Here is an 18,763-nt window from a genome sequence, read left to right as displayed (position 1 = left end):
ACTTGGATGGAGTGTGTGAATTTGTACTCACGTGCACTGGAAGGTTGGATGAAGGCCAGCAAGGTAACTGATTTTAAGGGGTTGTTGCATTTAATCAGTTGGGAGCACTTGAGTAGTCTTTGTGTTCCAGAGCTGCGCCAGCATCTTTTAGACAGCAAGCTGACAGACCCCATTGAGCTTGCTAAGGAGGCTGCACCAGTACCAGGGTCCACAGAGGAATTGTGGTTACCACAGCCAAAAGTGGGCATGGTCCCCAGCCGAAGAGTGGGGGGGACAAGAGCAATCAAAAGGAGTCCACAATAGGGCCCCAAAATAATTCCCAGGAGAAGGAATCCCAACCCCCCAAAACTAGGCAGCCATGGCGCCCTAGGGGCAGGCGGAACTACAGAGATCCCAGGGACAACAGGGGCCCATCTACTTGCTTTCACTGCAATGAGGTGGGACATGTTATCAGCCGGTGCCCCAAGAGGCCCCCAGCACCCACTGGTGCTCCAGCCCCAGGGTTGGCAAGTGTAGCTTTGGGAGGGGATTTGGTTTCTGGTGGAAAGGCGGGGTTAGCAGTTATGTCCCTTGTCTCTTTAGGAGACCAAGACAATGTCCAGGAAACCTTACTACCCATGAACACTAAGAAATATGGACAGAAGGTGACCATCAATGGGAGGGAGATAGAGGCTCTGAAAGACACAGGGGCCAGCGTGACATCCGTGAGGTGTCAGTGGGTGTCTGAAGAGCAGTGTCTCCCTAGTGTACTCCGCCCTGTAGTAGCAGCTGACAGTTCAGTGCGCCTCTGCAAAGTAGCACGTGTTCCCTTTGAGTGGGGGGGGGTCTCTGGTCTTTTGGAAGTTGTTGTCAATGATGCCTTGCCTGTAGACTGTCTGCTAGGTAATGACCTGGAGAGTTCTCCATGGAAAGATGTAGAACACCGAACTCATTTGGAGATGTTGGGGTTGCCTGCGTGAATCTGTGTGACCACGCGTGCTATGGCAGCCAGTAGGGGTGATTCAGCAGAACTGGAGCCTGAAACAGAGGGCCAGGGACCTGCCAGGAGAGGACAGGGCAGAGGGCGCGGGAAACCAGACCCAGCCGTTCCCACGGTCCAGGAGGAAGCAGACCCTGAGGGGATGCCATGGAACCTACAGGGGAGCAGGTAGCCGAACTGGGCGACCTACCTGAGCTGACCCATTGGCAGCAAGAAGGTGGGCCCTTCAGGGAGGAATACTGCCAGGAGCAGAAAGAGTGCCCATCCCTCGTGGGTCTGCGGCAACAGGCTGCAGACCAGGCAGCAAGTGGAGCGGCCAGAGATCACTTTATCTACTGGGAAGATAACTTATTATATGGCGAGCCTAAGTTTTCTGAGCCCGGTGCAGCCCGTGTGCTGGTTGTACCCGAGCGCTTCACGAACTTCCTACTGGGTCTGGCTCATGATGTGCCTCTCGCAGGACATCTGGTGCAAGACAAGACCCTAAACAGGCTTGTCACCCACTTCCACTGGCCCCAGATGAGGAAGCACGTTGGTTCCTTTTGTAGGTCTTGCCAAACCTGTCAAGCCAGTGGCAAGACTGGAGTAAAGTTCAAGGCACCCCTCCAACCCTTCCCTGTGGTGAGCACCCCTTTCGAGCGGGTGGGCATCGACATCGTGGGGCCCCTGGACCCGAAGACAGGCCTAGGCAAAAGGTTCATCCTGGTCTTGGTGGACCATGCCACCCGCTACCCAGAAGCAGTCCCTCTCAGGACAATCACAGCCCCCGTGGTGGGCCGTGCATTGATGGGAATCTTTTCCCGTGTGGGGTTCCCCAGAGAGGTGGTCTCCGACCGGGGTACCAACTTCATCTCTAGGTACATGAAGTCTCTGTGGGAGGAGTGTGGGGTAACTTATAAGTTCACCACTCCTTACCAGCCTCAAGGAAATGGGTTGGTTGAAAGGTTCAACCACACCCTGAAGGGTATGATTATGGGCCTTGAAGAGCCCTTGAGACGGAAATGGGACGTCTTGTTACCATGCCTGTTTGCCTTCAGGGAGGTGCCTCAGAAGTCCTTAGGGTTCAGTCCCTTTGAACTCCTGTATGGCCACCCTGTTAGAGGACCTCTCGCGCTGGTGAAGGAGGGGTGGGAGAAATCCCGTGGGAAAACCCCCCAGGATATGTTCAGCTATGTGTTGGCCATCCGCAACCAGACACAACGCTTCAGGAAGCTCGCTCAGGAGAACCTGGAAGCTAGCCAGGAAGAAATGAAAAGATGGTACGACCAGAATACCAGTCTGGTCGAATTTCAACCTGGGTAGAAAGTGTGGGTGATGGCCCCAGTGAAGCCTTGTGCGCTCCAAGACAAGTGGACTGGGCCATATGAGGTGGTGGAAAGGAAAAGTGAAGTAACCTACCTGGTTAACCTGAGGACCCCCAGGCAGCCCCTGAGGGTCCTGCACGTGAACCGCCTCAAGCCACACTTTGAGAGGTCTGAAGTGACAATGCTCATGGCTACAGATGCTGGAGGGGAAGAGGATAGTGATCCTCTCCCTGACTTACAGGCAGCTAAGGAGCAAGACGGGTCAGTGGATGGTGTGGTCCTCTCGCCCACCCTGACCCCAGAACAGCAGAGGGACTGTCGCCAAGTGCTGGGTTAGTTTGCCCCCCTGTTCTCCCTGACCCCAGGTATCAACCATTGGTGCATCCATAATGTGGACACTGGAGATTGTTTCCCTGTGAAACAAACATTTTACAGGGTAGCTGACAAAGTCAGGGCCAGCATCAAGGAACAGGTTTCCAGGATGTTGGTGCTAGGGGTGATTGAGCCCTCCAGCAGCCCCTGGGCTAGCCCAGTGGTCTTAGTGCCAAAAGCTGCTGCGCCCGGTTCCACTCCAGAACTCCGGTTTTGTGTGGACTACCGTGTGCTCAATGCAGTCACGAAGACTGACGCCCATCCCATCTCCAGAGCTGATGAGCTTGTGGATCAGTTGGGAGCTTCCCTGTACCTCAGTACATTTGATTTGACCTCTGGATACTGGCAGATTGCCTTAACTGATGGGGCCAAAGAGAGGTCTGCATTCTCAACGCCAGAGGGGCACTTCCAGTACCGAGTAATGCCCTTTGGGTTGAAGAATGCCCCAGCTTCCCCTGAGCTCTACTGAGAGAGTTCTGTCCTTCCTGGAGTGCTTGGTCCATGTGTGGTGCCTCTGGAAGTTGTACCTTTGTTGGGAAGCTGGAAACTAAGCTTGAGAGACTTTGCTAAAGAAAAGTTATCACATCACTCGCTGCAGAGCGCATCCCCGACAGTGCGAGAAGATTCCCGCCGCTACGAAGGTCGAGATCGTCGCAGCGCCTGTTGCTGCTATCAGAGCCATCGCATCCTTCGTTTGCGGGATGCACCCGATCGGTGCGGGAAGTCTAACATCGCTGCGAGAGTCGTCGCAGAGCATGTCGTCGCTGGGTGAGATCGCCGCGCCGCCTGCTTGCGGACTGCATCACGTCGCTGCGAGAGTCATCGCCAAAGCCAATGCATCGAGGAGCTGTGAGAGAGAAGATCACCGCTGGTCTGCACATCGTCGCCCCGGAGATCGCCGCACCTCCAAAGATCGTCGCAGTGTGCCTTTGCGAGAACAAACGTCCTTCGCATCCTACGCACCGGAATCCATACAAGTGGCCTCCCTCCCCATACAGACCGGATTCGTCGCAACACTCCTGCTGCTGCAGTGGGGCTGTCGCAAACGCCTCCCCAGGGTCTCAGGAGCAGCGCATCGCTTGTTTTCCACCGCAGCAGCTTCTGCTTTTGGAACTTTATCACAACTAAAGGTACTTTCAGCTAAACGTGACACAACTGTGAACTTTTCACGTAACTGTGGATTATTTTATCGCAACCTACAGAATTTTTATCGCAGCCTTAAGAACACTTTTGAAACCATATTCTTGAACTGTGTATGTTGGATTTTTGTCGTCTTGGTCTTGTGTAGTTTAGATTAAATACCTTTATTTTCTAAACTGTTGTGGAGTCAGTTTGTGGTGTTTTCACTGTGTTACTGTGAGTGTTGGTACAAATACTTTACACATTGCCTCTGGTTAGCCTAGACTGTTTGTGCCAAGCTACCTAGAGGGTGAGCAGTGGTTATCTCAGAGGGTTTCCTCCTTACCCTGACTAGAAGCAAGGGTCCCTATTTGGACAGTGGTTCCTACCCCTGCCAACTAGAGACCCCCATTTCTAACACCTTCTAAATGTAAGCATGCCATAGTTGTACATCTCTTAAAGAAACATTATGGATCCGGCCAATCTAGAAAATTTTAGGCCCATTTCCCTACTCCTGTTCTTCTCCAAAGTAGGCAGAAAACATGTAAATCAGTAGCTGATAATATTCATTGAGAAGGAAGAGCTCTTGCATGAGACCCAATCTGGGTTCCGTCCCCAATACAGCACCAAATCTGTGCTGTTGCTGGCCTTTGAGTATTTGAGACTCAGTGTTGATGGGGGCAAGGCAGCCATGCTGGTCTAGCTAGACTTGAGTGTGGCCTTTGACACTGAATCCCATGGCCTTCTTCTTGACCCGCTCTGGTGGTTCGGTGTTGGGGACTTAGCTCTAACATGGCTGGCAGATTTCATTCAAAAGTGTACCATTCAGGTGATTCAACAGCCGTGTATTTCTGAGGTCTTCTCACTGTAGCAGAGAGTGCCACAAGGCTTAACTCTTATCCTGACTTTACTCAATCTATACATGTGCCCCCTTGCTGATGTGGTTGAGCGCTATGGCATTAAAATCATGTTGTACGCTGATGACCCTCAGCTAATTATCACCTAGGGCACAGGATTATGGTTCTTCTGCAGCCAATTTCAGAGCTTGGCTGCTAGGTTTAGCAGAATGAACCACAGCTGCCTCAAATTAAATGCTGAATAAACTGAGGCGTTGGTTCTGGGGAAACAATCTTCAATCTAGTCCACTACCGGATGGGCAGATGCCTTAGGACTGATTCCAACCCCAAAGCTGAAAGTTAAGAACCTTGGAATATGGTTTGACAACATTCTCTCTATTGACACCCAGATAGCTAGTCTTGACTGGGTCTGCTTTGGTATCCTAAAGATGCTAAGCAAGATCCTGGGCTTTCTTCCTGACACAGCCAGGAAGACAGTAGTCTAGGCTCTTTTGGTCTTGACTCTTGACTATTTTAGTGTGCTCTAACTTGGTGCCACCCTAGGTAGGTTAGGAATGCGTCAAGGAGTACAGAATGCAACAACATGAATGTTATTGAACATTTCTAGATACTCCTTTACGAGCACAACTCTCAGCAAACTCCATTGGCTTCCGATTAGGAAAAGATTTTATTTTAAAGCGTTACACATTTGCCGTAAAATCATCAACCTGAAGGACCCTTGATACCTTCAGCCTTTGATTAGGCCCTATCATCCTAGTCGTTGCCTCAGGTTCACAGGGGCAGTGCTCACTGTAATCCCCAGGGTGGCTAATGACCGAGTGGAAGGTCGTTCTTTTATCGCCCTGGCTGCCAAACTGGAACACTGTCCAAGCTGTTTTGGGTCAGAAACAATCTTAACTGGTCTTTCAGAAGAAGATAAAGACTTGGCAATTTAGACAATCTTAAGCAGGTTTTTCAATCATGTGTATTTAGGCTACTGTAAGGTGTGGAACCTTAGTGCCGGTATACTCCGAAGGGAGTAACCAGGCGCTTTATAAATGTTTTATATAACATACCGTAACATAAAATAACATATTATAACATTGTTGCCTATAATTTCACACTGCTCATAACCCACTCTGTTTGATAACATTGGGTCGTCCTACTTTGTACCTACTTGCTCTCTACTCAGTTTGCCTTACTCAGAGCAATCATTTGTGTGGTCGTAGCTACTTATTGGCTCGCTGAGCCACTGATAAATCTTCAATAAGTATATATTATTTTTTTTAAATGCAACTGAACTTTAATTGTTATACTGTCACAGTGTAGATAGCTATTATTCCTCTGTAATAACTAAGCCAGCCGACCATTGCAATAGTCCACTGGAAAATCTATCAAACGTGATTTGACTGAGCAGTTTCAAATTCTTCCAAAGCTAGAACAAAAGTGCATTATGCAGCTCTTACCGTTTCTCCCTTTTCTCCTTTCTGTCCCGCAAATCCTGGCTGGCCTGCTTCTCCCTGTGAGAGACAAAGCATAAAAATGTTGCACATGAACCAGAATAAACCTTGTATATTGCTGTAGTTTGTAATGTGACGTAGCACGTATCAATGGGTATATTAAATATTCTAACATATATTGTGAACTATTAATTGGACAGAAGTGTTGCATTATGTTTTACCGAAAGCAATCCAGATACGTTTTTCCAAGCTATTTGCATAGTTTGATTTAACTCCGCCTGTATTTTACTTACATTACTTCAGCAAAATCACAAGAGTTTGGCTTCGGATGGCCGTTTCTGCCCTACATTTCTAACAGTAAATTGCTCATCCCTGAGCACACCTTTTTCTTCGTTTCCCTCTTTTGGCTACCAAACACGTCACTGCAATGCCTAGAAAAGAAGTAGCCCTTCACAAAATAAAAGCGGCACTTCAAGCACACCCAACATGACTGCCACGCCATGCTGAAGACATACAACCAGAAAAACATGTCCAGGAATACAACCCAACTAGGACTGGCTGTGCATGCTTAGGAGTGGTATTATACCCAAGAAAACATAGAAAAGAGGCCCTTCAAGCACCTCCAACTGATTGCTACTTATTTTTTAAAACAGACAACAACCCGGAAACACATGTCCAGGAATACATCAAGCACTGTCTGAACTCGTTACATACCTTCGGTAATGCTTTATCTAGCAGAGACTCTATCTAGCTGCAGATTCCTTACTGCAGAATATTCCCAGGCATCAGACTGGATCTGGAAATGTTTGAGAACCCCCCTTGCCTGCAGGTAAGTGATGTTGTTTTGCTCTGCGTGTTGTTGCTGGTGTCGTCTGCGCCAAAATGACATGCGCAGTGCCTATATAGGTACCACCCTAGCCTGCTGACCTCAGTTCTTGCCAAGCTGAGGAGGAGTGACTAGTGTGCCTGTGAGGTCCTAAAGGAACTATAAATTGAGAGAAGAGAGTTCGCAGAATGGGTAGGATGAGGGCGAGGGTCGGTAAGTAAGTGCCCATTCCACCAGACCTGACTGTTGAGGCAATAGTGTTTATCAAATGTGTGCAGTGATGCCCACATAGCTGCTTTAGTATTCAACAAGATGTGGTTCTCTTTTAAATTGCCCTCTCTGCCTTCGCCTCCACAAATCCAACAAAGAGTTGATTGCCCTCCCAGAATCCTTTGGTACGATAAATATTGAATGTTAACATTCTTTTTTAATCCAGATGGTGGAGTCTCTCCTCTTTGTTAAAAGGATGAGGAGGTGGGAGGAAGGCATGGTGATGCTTTGCCCGATGTGAAAGGGTGTGACCATCTTTGGCATAAAGGAAGCCCAGGATCTAGGAACCATCTTGTCTGCTGACCAGTGCTTAAGTGCATTTAGTTCTCACCTAAACATGACAATATTGGGGTATACAACATTGGCATATTTAGTCTACTTTTAAGTCCATTGTAAAGTGGTACAGAATATACCCAGGGTTTGTAACCTAAATGCTACTAATAGGTGTTCGCACTGATTGTGTCACCCATACAAGTAGCCGCCCGTACCTGTGTCAGGCTTGCTAATGCAGGGCCTGTGTGTGCAGCTTACTACCACTTCGACTTGGCATTTAAAACTACTTATAAACCAACTAAGACGGCCACATTAACTGACTGTCTGACACAGTAGTGTCTGGCACCTCAAAGGTTTGCTAAGAAAACCCTCACACACCAACATAGTTGGTGTTATGCTTCATCATCGGGTCCCAGCTGAGTAGCCAAATGCTACTAGCTGTGCTGCGACACCTGTTTACAGTGGAGCGGGTTTGAGGTGTGTAACCAAAAGTTGGACATATACTGTTAAGTTGTGTTTGCATATCCTAGTAGTGACAAATACCTTAATTCATGTTTCACTTCTGTGAGGCCTACTCCTCTTATAGGTTAGCATTGTGAATCCCTTAATACATTTTTAAGCAGCAAGGAGTGATTGAATCATGTTTTATATATTTGGAATGGTAATGATAAATCCTCTTTAATTGTAAAGTTGGAATTAACAATACTATTTTAGAAATTCCACTTTTAGAAAGTGGACATTTCTCTGCTCTAACTGCTCTGTGTGCCTGCAGCCTGACTTCAAACATTGTCTGTGGTGGGTGACATCTACACTTTGAGTATTTCATCTAGGCAGCCAAAAAAACACTGGTAGGGTAGGGGTGACAGAGAACTCCTCTGCCTTCATCTGCATTCTGATAGGTCTTCCTGGGCAGGAAGAGAGGGGTGAAGCTGAAACGAATACCTGAATAGGCAGTGCCTGGTTCCCATTTAAAGGGTTGAATAATCGCTACTGTTAGCCTGGAGCTAGGGCAGTGTGGAAAGTACCTGTGTGCACTTTAAAGATCCTTTGTTGAAGCCACCCCCACTTCAAAGGCAAACTGGGTAAGGGGCTCTGACTCTAACAAAACAGTACACTACTGGACCTGTGAGGAACTCTGCCAGGAGTAAAGACTACAACGATTGCCACTCTGCTTGACTGCTGCTGTGGAAGACCTGCTTTTGTTGAATGAATGAAACAGCATTTTTAAAGTGCACAGCTACTCCAAGGAGTGCTCCAGCGCTACATAACAGTTTCTCTACACAGTAGAGCAAAACATCCTCAGATATTAAACAACCATGTTTTTAAGTTCTTTCTGAAGTTTGAGAAATCCGGACTGCCCCTTAGTGACAGTGGAAGTTGATTCCATGCCTTAAGTCCAAGACACGAGAGGGATCTGCCCCGATTCTGGAACTGCAGATCTTGGGAATGATGGCTAAATTGCCAAAAGTTGAACAAAGTGTCCTGGCTGGCAAATAGCTGGAAAGCTTCCTTCTAAGCTAGGCTGCCCCCTTATCATGCAGCTCTTTGTGCACCAGGACAAGGGTCTTCAACTGACTCTTCTTTCTCACAGGGAGCCAGTGAAGTGATCTCAGTTGAGGAGATATGTGGGACCTAGGGGCAAGGTTGAAAATCAATCTTGTGGTCGCATTCTGCACCCTCTGCTGCCTGTTTAAAAGATATTCTGGGAGCCCCAGATACACAATATTTCCATAATCTAGTCTGGAGGTGATCAGCAACGGAAAAACAGTTTTACTGGATTCAACCGAGCGCATTGGTATCACCTTTCTCAATATATGTAGGAAACCAAAAGGGCTTGGATTTGTGGTTGCAGGGGCAAAAGCACTGTCTATCTTGAGCCCCACATGTTTTACTGTATTAATTGGAGTAGCTAGGGGGGACATCTTGATGCCACCATGACCTCTCGATATCTGCGGGTGGTGTGCCAGAGAAGAAAATCTCTCATTTATCTAAGTTGCATTATAGTTGGTGGATTGCTAGCCAGTGGAGCACATTAGCTAAACAGGCATTAATAACTTTTCCATCAAATTCCGCCCCATTGTTACAAAAAAAAGAAGCTGCGTGTCATCCGCGTATGTTATCACTTTGGCACCAATGATTCCGCCAAAGTGGCCAAGGGAGCCATGTAGACATTAAAAAGCATAGGGTACAATGCTGAGCCATGGGGAACACCGACCTTAGTATTCTGAATCTGGGAGACAAAAGGAGGGATTCATACATCTTTTTTCTTATTGTCGAGAAAGGAGGTCAGCCAATTTAATGTTATTCCTCCAATACCAATTTTGTGCAGGCATTCTAAAAGCCTGTCATGGGGACGGTATTGAAAGCCGCTGAAATATCCAACATGACCAGAGCAACCTTGTGCCCACCATCCGGCTTCACCTTTATATAATCAGTTGCCTCTAGCAAGACTGTTTCTGTGCTATAATTTGGTCGAAAGCCGGATTGATTGGGGTGCAGTATATTGTCACTTTCCAGATGGCACAATATTATTGACTTGACATTTTTTTCTAACACGTGGGAAGTAGAGAAATCAGTCTATAGTTGGCCAGGACCTTGGGATCAGCTGATGGCCTTTTAAGTAGAGGTAGACTTTTTGCATGTTTCAATTTATGAAACATTAATCCTAATGAAACCCTAGTGTTCATAACTTTATTAAGCACTGAATTTATGGCTTGCGCTAACTCAGCCATAAGCCAGGGAGGGCATGGATCATCAGGGGAACCCGACTTTAAGCACCTAATGGCTGACAGGGACTCATCTAAAGATATAGGTGGAAAATAGAGGAGAGGAGGTATTTTGTCCATGACTAGCCAGGAAGCAGGCCCTATGAAGATATGGGAATCATCCCTAGATAATTGATTTAGAGAGGCTTGAATCAATGCAACTTTTTCATGAAAGAAAACTTCCATTTGAGTGGTCCATTCGGCTGTGAATTGTTGGTGCTGTAAAATGGCGCCCAGATTTAAAAATGCCTTTACTATTTTAAAAATTGTTTTATATTTAGTGTCACATTCCTTAATTTTCCTCAATTTTTTTTTTCTCTAAATTAACCTTAGTATAATGTTACTTGAGAACTACCTTATAGATCAATTTATTATCTAGATTATACTCTTTACCCCATCTCCTTTCCAGGAGTTTGCAGTGTTTTTTACTCGACCTCAGCCCATCGTTGAACCAGGGGGCTGACTGCTTAGATCTTAAAGAGCGGCGTTCCATAGGCGGGGCTAACTTATCTCTATTCTGTATAATCCATGCATCTAACTGACTCACGTTAGCCTCCCGATCTCCTGAGAATTTAGGAGAGGACATTGCTAAGGTAGCATTCAGATCAGCATGTTCAATTTTATGTAAGGCCCTCATCAAGGTTTTTGTTTCAACCAGGGGAGAACGTTTTTTGGAGCGTTCCGGCCACTGAAAGCTCACTTGGAAGTGTTCTGACCAGGTTAGTGACAGTGGGTCATCTGGTTTAAGCATACTATTAGAAAAAATATGATCCAAGATGTGGCCTGCCTCGTGGGTGGGTTTTTACACACATAGAGGGCAAGAACTAAGTCTGATGATGTGTCTAGAAGGGATTTAGCCTCCAATTTCATGGGCTCTTCCAGATGGAAATTAAAATCTCCCAATATTAGAAAGTGGGTATATTTGAGGGACCAGGAGGATAGGCAGTCATTTCATGATTGCAAAAAGGAACTGGGTGAGCGGGAGGACGATATATCAAAACTCCGGCCACCGAATGTTGGGCGATAGAGAGCAGCAGAATTCGAAATACTCCGCTCCTTCTACGTTCCCATGGTTAATTTTAACACCGTTAAACTTAGATTTTTAAATGATGGCCACCCCCTCTTTGCTTTTTGGTCTATATTTCCTAAGGATTTTGTAGCCCTGTGGGATAGCAGTGCCTATATTGGGTTTGGAGGAGTCAGTGAGCCATTTCTGTTCCAAAAAAAATAGGTTTTGTTTACTATCTTCGGCAATTCAAAAACCTGCATAAGATGCTTCTGTTGCGAGTGGACATTCATCAAAGCTGCCGAAAACTTTCCTGCTTTGGAGATGGTGTTTTGATTGCTAATGTAAGGGGTCCTCTCACCTGGAGGCAGTGTAGTCTAGTTACAATGTGCACACCGAAGTATGTCCTTCCCTCCGCTGGCAGGAAATTTACAGGGACAATTACACTCTGAAGAGAGATTACGTAGGGTGGTACTGCTATATACCAAATTATTTTTGTTAGTTAGCTGGAAACCGGTAGCATGGCTGGCGCTGGCCACTTCCGGGATGCTTACAGGTGCAGACGGGCTTGCTTTTGGGGTGCCCACTGCTTGCATCCGCGCAGCGGCTCTCTGTATAGGCATATGGTGTGATGTTAATAAAAGACTGGAGCGTGCACTGCGTTCAAGATGGTGCCTCCAAATGTCCATGGCAGGGAGAAATGGCTGAGTAGTTAACCCGATAGTGCCCCGTGTGATTAGCTGCTCTTTTCACCCTCCAGCCCTTCAAATTCAAATTTAAAGCAAACGATAATGTCGCAAAATTCATCAAGACATAATGGTGATTCAAGTTAAAAGCCCCCCAACAATTTAGCTCCCACTGTTAAAACAAACAATTATAACACAACAGCAAAATTTGATCAGTGCAAAGAGCAACCTCTTTTTTGCTTTGCTGACCTGCCCTGCAACCTGCTGATCTCTGCCCTGCTGAGGACAAGGTCTGGACCCATCTCACTTGCACCCAGATGACTCCAAGGGCTTGCTGGCTTTCCCCCTGTTCTGAAGTCTCAGGGCCATCAAAATCTTTCTTCAACCCTGCAACAGCACCAGCTTCTGCTGTACAGAACCATAAAAATTGATGCAGTGATGGCTTTGCGGTGATCATAACCAACGCATTGACCTTTGATGCCGATGCAGGAGCAGATCGACAACATCTCTTTGATGGACTGAACGGCTCAATGATAGTGGACAGGACGTCTCGACGATGATGCATTGCCTGCATTGTAAAATGGGTTCCTTGATGAAGCCTTCATTGCCTACGCATAACTAACCTGACACATCGAGTCTTTGACATCTCACCCAAGGTACTTTTTCAGGAGACCTTCGTTAGTCCTGTAGCCGGCCTGCCCTCCATTGCAGTCAGCCTGAACTTTGGATTTACTCAGGTCCAGCACGACCTAAAATAACCCCTACACTCTATTTGCTTCTAAGCACTAACTTTTGCTGTATTATTTAAACATTCATAATTTTGGTTCTTCTATTGGAGTTTAGTTTGTTTCGTTTTTTTTAAATCATAAACATATAACCTAATTTACAAACCCTGTGTGGAGTATTTCCGTGGTGTTTTCATTGTGTTACGGCATGTGTGTTGCACAAATACTTTACACATTGCCTCTTTAGATAAGCGTAACTGCTCTGTGCCAAGCTACCAGAGGTTGAGCACAGGTTATCTTTTTGTGTGTATCTAGCTTACCTTGATTACAGTGGTGGTTCCTGCTTGTACAGGGTGCATACCCCAACAACCAGAAAGCCCATTTCTAACAGCCACCCAATTAAGTAGCCCTTTAAACATGTCTCTTGCGTGCCATTGCAGCCTGTGTGTGCAATTTTGAACTGCCATTTTGACCTGGCAATACAAAACTTTTGCCAGGCCTAAACCATCCTTTTAAAACATACACATCACCCCTAGGGTAGGCACTAAACAGCCCGCAGGGCAGGGAACCATGTTTTTGAAAAGTTGGACTTGTGTTTTCAGATTTTACCTGTCCTGGTAGTGGAAAATTCTTTAAATCAATTTTCACTACTGCAAGGCGTACCTCTCCCATAGAATAACATTGGATTATCTTATTAGATTTAATAAGTGATAACTTTCAAATGCAAGCAAGTAGGAATCTCAAGTTTAGTGCTTAACATTTTTTTATTGAAAGCTCTCTTTACTGGTAATGTTGGATTTTAAATCAGAATTTGGATAATGCCACTTTTAGAAAGTTGAAATTGTATTGTCCCAAACAGTTGGTGATTGCAGCCCGTATTCTAGGTTATTATGACTGGGTGTAGTTGGCGAATGGTCTTTGGGTATTGCTCCAAGAAAGTGAGGCAAAGGGGAATAGGCGTGGCAGGACCCTAATTTGATAAAGGGTGGAGCTATTACCTACCACACTTGCACATCACAAAGGCCCTGTCTGAGCATACTCACAAAACGTTTGCGTCCAAAGACAAGCTGGTGCTAGGGCAGGGAGGCAGGAAATTCCAAGCACCTCTGGGGGGATTATAACCTTCTAGAATCTTCTCCTACATCAAAGATGGCACCAAGGTTAAATAGTGGACACCCAGACTTAAATCATTAGTACACCTCTGGGCCTGTGGAGTACTCAGAAGGACTGTTGTGCTGCTCTGCAAGAAGGACCACTACTATGTTGGCCTGCAGCCTTGATGCCTGAGTGAAAAAGACTGGACCTGCATCTTGAACCCAAGACCACCAGAGTGAATCCAAGGGCTAGATGGCTCCTTGTCAGAGCCTCAGGTAGAGAAAAGGCTCTAACAATCTTGAACCCAGCACCTGGACTCTGTCTGATGTGAGTCCTGCCCCCCCATTCCTGGATCCTTGGAAGTGCGCCTGAAGGTACTCTGCAACCCTAGGGGTGGTCCTGTGAGCAGAACTGATGCAGCGCAATACTTCTCCTCACGGATGCATCAGAACTGCCATTGTGCAACACATTTTGATGTATGATCACACATCACAGCCCGCAGCTTTCTCGGAATTGCCACTGCGTGATGCTTCTTCGACGCAGGCCATTGCACCGTAAGCCCCATGTCAACGACATGGTTAAGGTTCCAAAAAATTGCAAAGGCGCACCGCTTAGCAACAAGACAAAACGGACACATAACAAATTTTCAAGTCAGTGTCCATAGTATTTTTCTTCAAGTCTCTTTGAGCCACTCGTGATTGAAAGGCACAGCCAACGCTTTTCGTCCAGAAATGAACTTCTTGAGGGCATAAAAATAAAAACTGGCACTCCTGGGAAGAATCAACGTCAAAGTGTCCGTGGTAGGTAAGTATTACGAGCGAGATTGCAGGAGTAGGTTTCAACAAGAATTATTGAAACGGCGATAAATGCTTCTCTTAGAAGCAAGAAAAAGTCAGTGGTACGATGATACCAGCATAAAAAAATCCAAAGGTCTCACCACAATAAGGTGGTCTGAAAATAAAAGGGACAATCACCCGATCCAACCATGATATGGCTGTAATCCGACCTGGAGGAACCTCCTGCGAAGCAAAGACATGGTTAAGATACTTTATTCAGCAGGCCGATCTTGGTCCCGGTATCCTTCCCACGCTTCATCGCAGCTGGCCTGAAATTGTGACTTTTTTCTGATCCAGCGCGACCAGGTAACCACAGTTGGCACTTTTTGCTTTTAGGCACTATTTTTACTTACATTTTTTAAATGACATATCTCCACTTCCACTGATTGGAGTTTTGTCATTTTGTTGTCAAACACTTTATTACATTTTACTCTATTTTTCTCAGTTGGTGTGAGATTTTCCTTGTGTTGTGTTTTTACTTTATTACTGTTTGCAAGTGCTGCATACATACTCTACACACTTCCTCTACGTTAAGCCTGACTACTTTTGTGGTAAGCTACGAGAGGGTTAATTAAGCACAGATTAGTTTGTGATTTGCTTGTGTTTCACCTTGACAGAGATGGTAGTTGCTGCTTGAGTAGGGTTTCACCCCCTCAACAAGAAACCCAACTCCCTACAATACTTGAAGATGTTTACTAGTCTAATATATTTTTATTTGAAGGGATAAACTAGTGTGCATTGTCACTGCATTTCTGCTCCCACTTTTTTGTGAGACTTATACCCACTTTCAGAATGTTGATTTCTTTTGTAGATAATTTATATTCCTATTTACTCATCACTTCAGTAGAGGTTATTGGGATAAAACACATATCTAAAATGTATTTGGCAGCCAATAATTTACTGTGCAGATCACTTGCAGGCATCAAACACCGAACAAGTAAGGCCTAGAGAAAATAACATAAATCATTTGTTGAAGGGCTTTATTTTGAAAAGTGATGTAAATCTTTCAACGTCGCGGACTCCAGCACATCAATGTGAAAATCACTGCTCGTCCTGCTCTTCGTTCAGACATTTAGACTTAAGAGCGCACTCCGACTGCATTACCAATATTATCGCTTCTCTGCTCTGCTCCTTCTCACGCAGTTTTATCGCAATTCTATACTCTTGTGACAGTGGCAATGATTTTTCTTTAGCAATGAGCTCGATATTGGCTCCATTAACTACACATACTGCTTTACTACATTACCTGTTGACACAAAATACTATTGACTATGAGAGTTTTTACCAGTTATATTAACTTTGATTGTTTGTCTTCTTTTTGGGACTGTTTTAGTAGGTTTTACAGCCATAGTTTGGAGGCAGAGGGCTTGCTATAAAGTTAAACATAAACATTGTGGTAGGGAAGCAGACACACTTTCAATTTACCTTAGTTTCCATTCAGTTCATGCACAAATGCAGCATGAAAATTAACTATTGTTAATATCTCTTCGGCCTGGGAAATTCTTACCAGGAAAAAGCGTGTCTATGGCGTGGGGAATTGGAATCACAGTATCACCTAACATAGCAACTTTGCATTCATAGATGATGAGATAGGCTTACCCAAAATGTTGCCTCTTTCATGTGCCAAGTTGACAATTGTTCTCCTCCTCCTGACATAAAGCCACAAAAGTTCAAATTGTTCATCTCTGGATCTTGTGTCATAATGTCAGCTATGGTGAAGTCAGCAGAGTGATCAAAAGGGGATAACTGTTGGTAATCAATCCTAAAAAGTTTTGTTTTCCTGTTAAGATCATTAATTTTGTAAGACCATGTCTCAGTACGAACCTGCTAAGTTAACTCAGTAAGTTAACTGCCCTCTAAGATCTGTCTGACACATAGGCACCACTGCACTGCAAGGCCAAATCAACATGTCTACCTTTATGACTACTTCTGTGGCTTCAGAGCACACGTATTCACTGTGTTAGGCACCATCCATAGCATTTACAACAACCTTTGCATCAAAAACAACTGCAACCTTTGCCTCATTATCCTGCGGGGTCTCTCGCCAAGCACCGATACAATCAACCATCAAGCTCAGTGCCTATATTCTGCCAACACTGACACGATTTGATAAAATGATACTTTACTGGTTACCACGTCTTTCATTCAGCATCATCTCGTCCAGATAGGCTCTAACATATTCCAGAAGCTACTGGCAACAAGGGAAGTACCCCATGGATCTTGCTTCCACCTTTCGGTCTCCTACCCACATATGGAGCCTCTCCAAGTGTTCCGGGAAATCACAGAAACAAGATCACCCATATGAGAGTATACAATATATTTAAAAATATCCCCAAATAAGGATTTTGGTCAGCTTAATGCCAGACTTACACTTGTCTACGCCTGGAAACTGAATTGCCTACTTCAGACAGAACTGCACCACACTGCACTGAAAACGCCCACATTCATAAATAGCTCTTTGCATTTAAGCTAGATTGGGTCATTTCCCAACTCTTGAAATGTTGATTCTGTTTGACTGGCTTCATACATCCAGGGGGGAAACAGGTCTTTGTGGCCAAGTCCTTTTCAAGAACATCCCAACCCACAAGACTTTCACCATTGCATATAGCAGTCATAAAACTTTGGAGGATAAGGCTTCATTTCACAGTCACAGCCCACAATATGGGGATACTGCAGCGTTTGCTAATTTTTTTTGCCATCCTTCGATTTTGAAGCACTGTTGGGATGGAAGAGTCTCCGCATGGCGGTGGATATGCACCTTCTGCCCTCAGTGCCCAAACTATACTGAAGTCTGGATCCCTAATGCTGATTTTCGTTGTCATAGGCAAACACAGAGTATGAGAGTGTGTGGTGACATAGGCCTGTCTCACAGATTGCGGGTTTGTTGGACTTGGAGGGGTGACCAAAGCACTACCCTCATAGGAGTAGAAGGCTACTGCCTTCATCAGGAGTTTAGCAGCATGACTGTGGAGATGGCAGCATACCGTATGGACATCAGTAGGAGTGAACAGGTCCTTTTTAACCGGTGTCACTGAAGTGGGACCTACAGGCTCACTACAGGCTCACTCAGTTAAAGTTCTGCCGATGTGTGCTTAACTTGCTCTTGGCCTACATAGGTTTGATGTGTTCTGATGTGCAGCGCACAAGTGGACTATCTGAATTGGGTGTATGTGCGCTAGGGAAGAGTATAATACAGGGATATTACATTAGTGTGCAGTGCGTGCATGCTGAATGCATGTGGTACAATGCACAGAGGATGGAGTGCTGTGCAGTGTGTGCATGTTAAATGTATATGCTTGAGGTATGTGTGCCTATGAGTGGAACAGTACACGAAGGATAACGTGCTGTGCAGTGTGTGCAGAATGTATACATGCACTGTACTTATGGGTGCCGGCGAATTATACAAACTATGGAGTCCCTGAGTTCCACTTCAGGAGACACAAGACTGCATGGTGAAACATGAAGAGGAGGGAAAGGAATCTCTCTAGACATATTTTTTTTATTTCTGCATTCCTGCAAGATGGGTTGGGATACACACTGGGGAGGGAAGAGCCAGGCCTACACTGTACACTTCATAGGGTGCTCTTTGATTTAGTGAAAGGTCACAAGGAAATAGATGGGACTGATAAGAGAATCATAAAGAGTAGGACTGAGGCCCTAGGCTAACCTATTGAGACACATATTACTGTGATGGACATCCAGGTGTGAAATCTAGTCACTCACTTAGACAGTGTTGATGGGATTTTAGCTTTGAAGCCACTCTTGCTGTGACAGCCTGCTTTCAAGATGAATAGAGGGAAGAGGAGTGGGCAAACAAAATAAGCAAACACCCAACATAAGCATCAGAGACTCAGTCTCTGTGTTTTTATTTTCTTCTTCCATTTCCCTTTCTGCCAGGTTTTACTTGCCACATGTTGTTCAACCCATCTCTGTGAACTGTTCTGTTGCTGGTTTTCAAACAATTCCCTTACCTGTAAATTGGACTAGAAATATTTGGTGGTGCAGGGAAAGCAAAATTGACAAATCTACATTAATGTTAAAAAAAGCCTATGGTTGACTCAGGATCTGTGTTGCAGAATCTTTAAGTTAAAGTTAGAGCAACTATCTCCTTTCCTACTATTCAGCCATATTGTATGAGTGGTTGTGGATGCCTTGCTCATAATTTTGAAATAAAGTGTTTTCAGTGATTTTTGGTGGTTTTATAGTGATGT

At 45.3% G+C, this 18,763-nt stretch overlaps 1 protein-coding gene across 2 annotated transcripts in view; it reads right to left on the bottom strand.

Annotated features, from left to right (window-relative positions):
* COL19A1 (collagen type XIX alpha 1 chain) overlaps positions 1 to 18,763 on the bottom strand; it is a 2,464,374-nt gene that overhangs the window by 642,375 nt on the left and 1,803,236 nt on the right. For both annotated transcript variants that reach the window (XM_078648013.1, XM_078648014.1), the window contains exon 20: positions 6,077 to 6,130. In XM_078648013.1, the coding sequence (XP_078504139.1) occupies positions 6,077 to 6,130 (54 nt within the window). The remainder of the gene's footprint in view (positions 1 to 6,076; positions 6,131 to 18,763) is intronic.

This window comes from Lissotriton helveticus, chromosome 6 (assembly GCF_964261635.1).
Source record: "Lissotriton helveticus chromosome 6, aLisHel1.1, whole genome shotgun sequence".
Taxonomy (NCBI): Eukaryota; Metazoa; Chordata; class Amphibia; order Caudata; family Salamandridae; genus Lissotriton; species Lissotriton helveticus.
The sequence above is the reverse complement of the archived record's forward strand: the minus strand, read 5'-3'. Positions and strand labels throughout refer to the sequence as shown.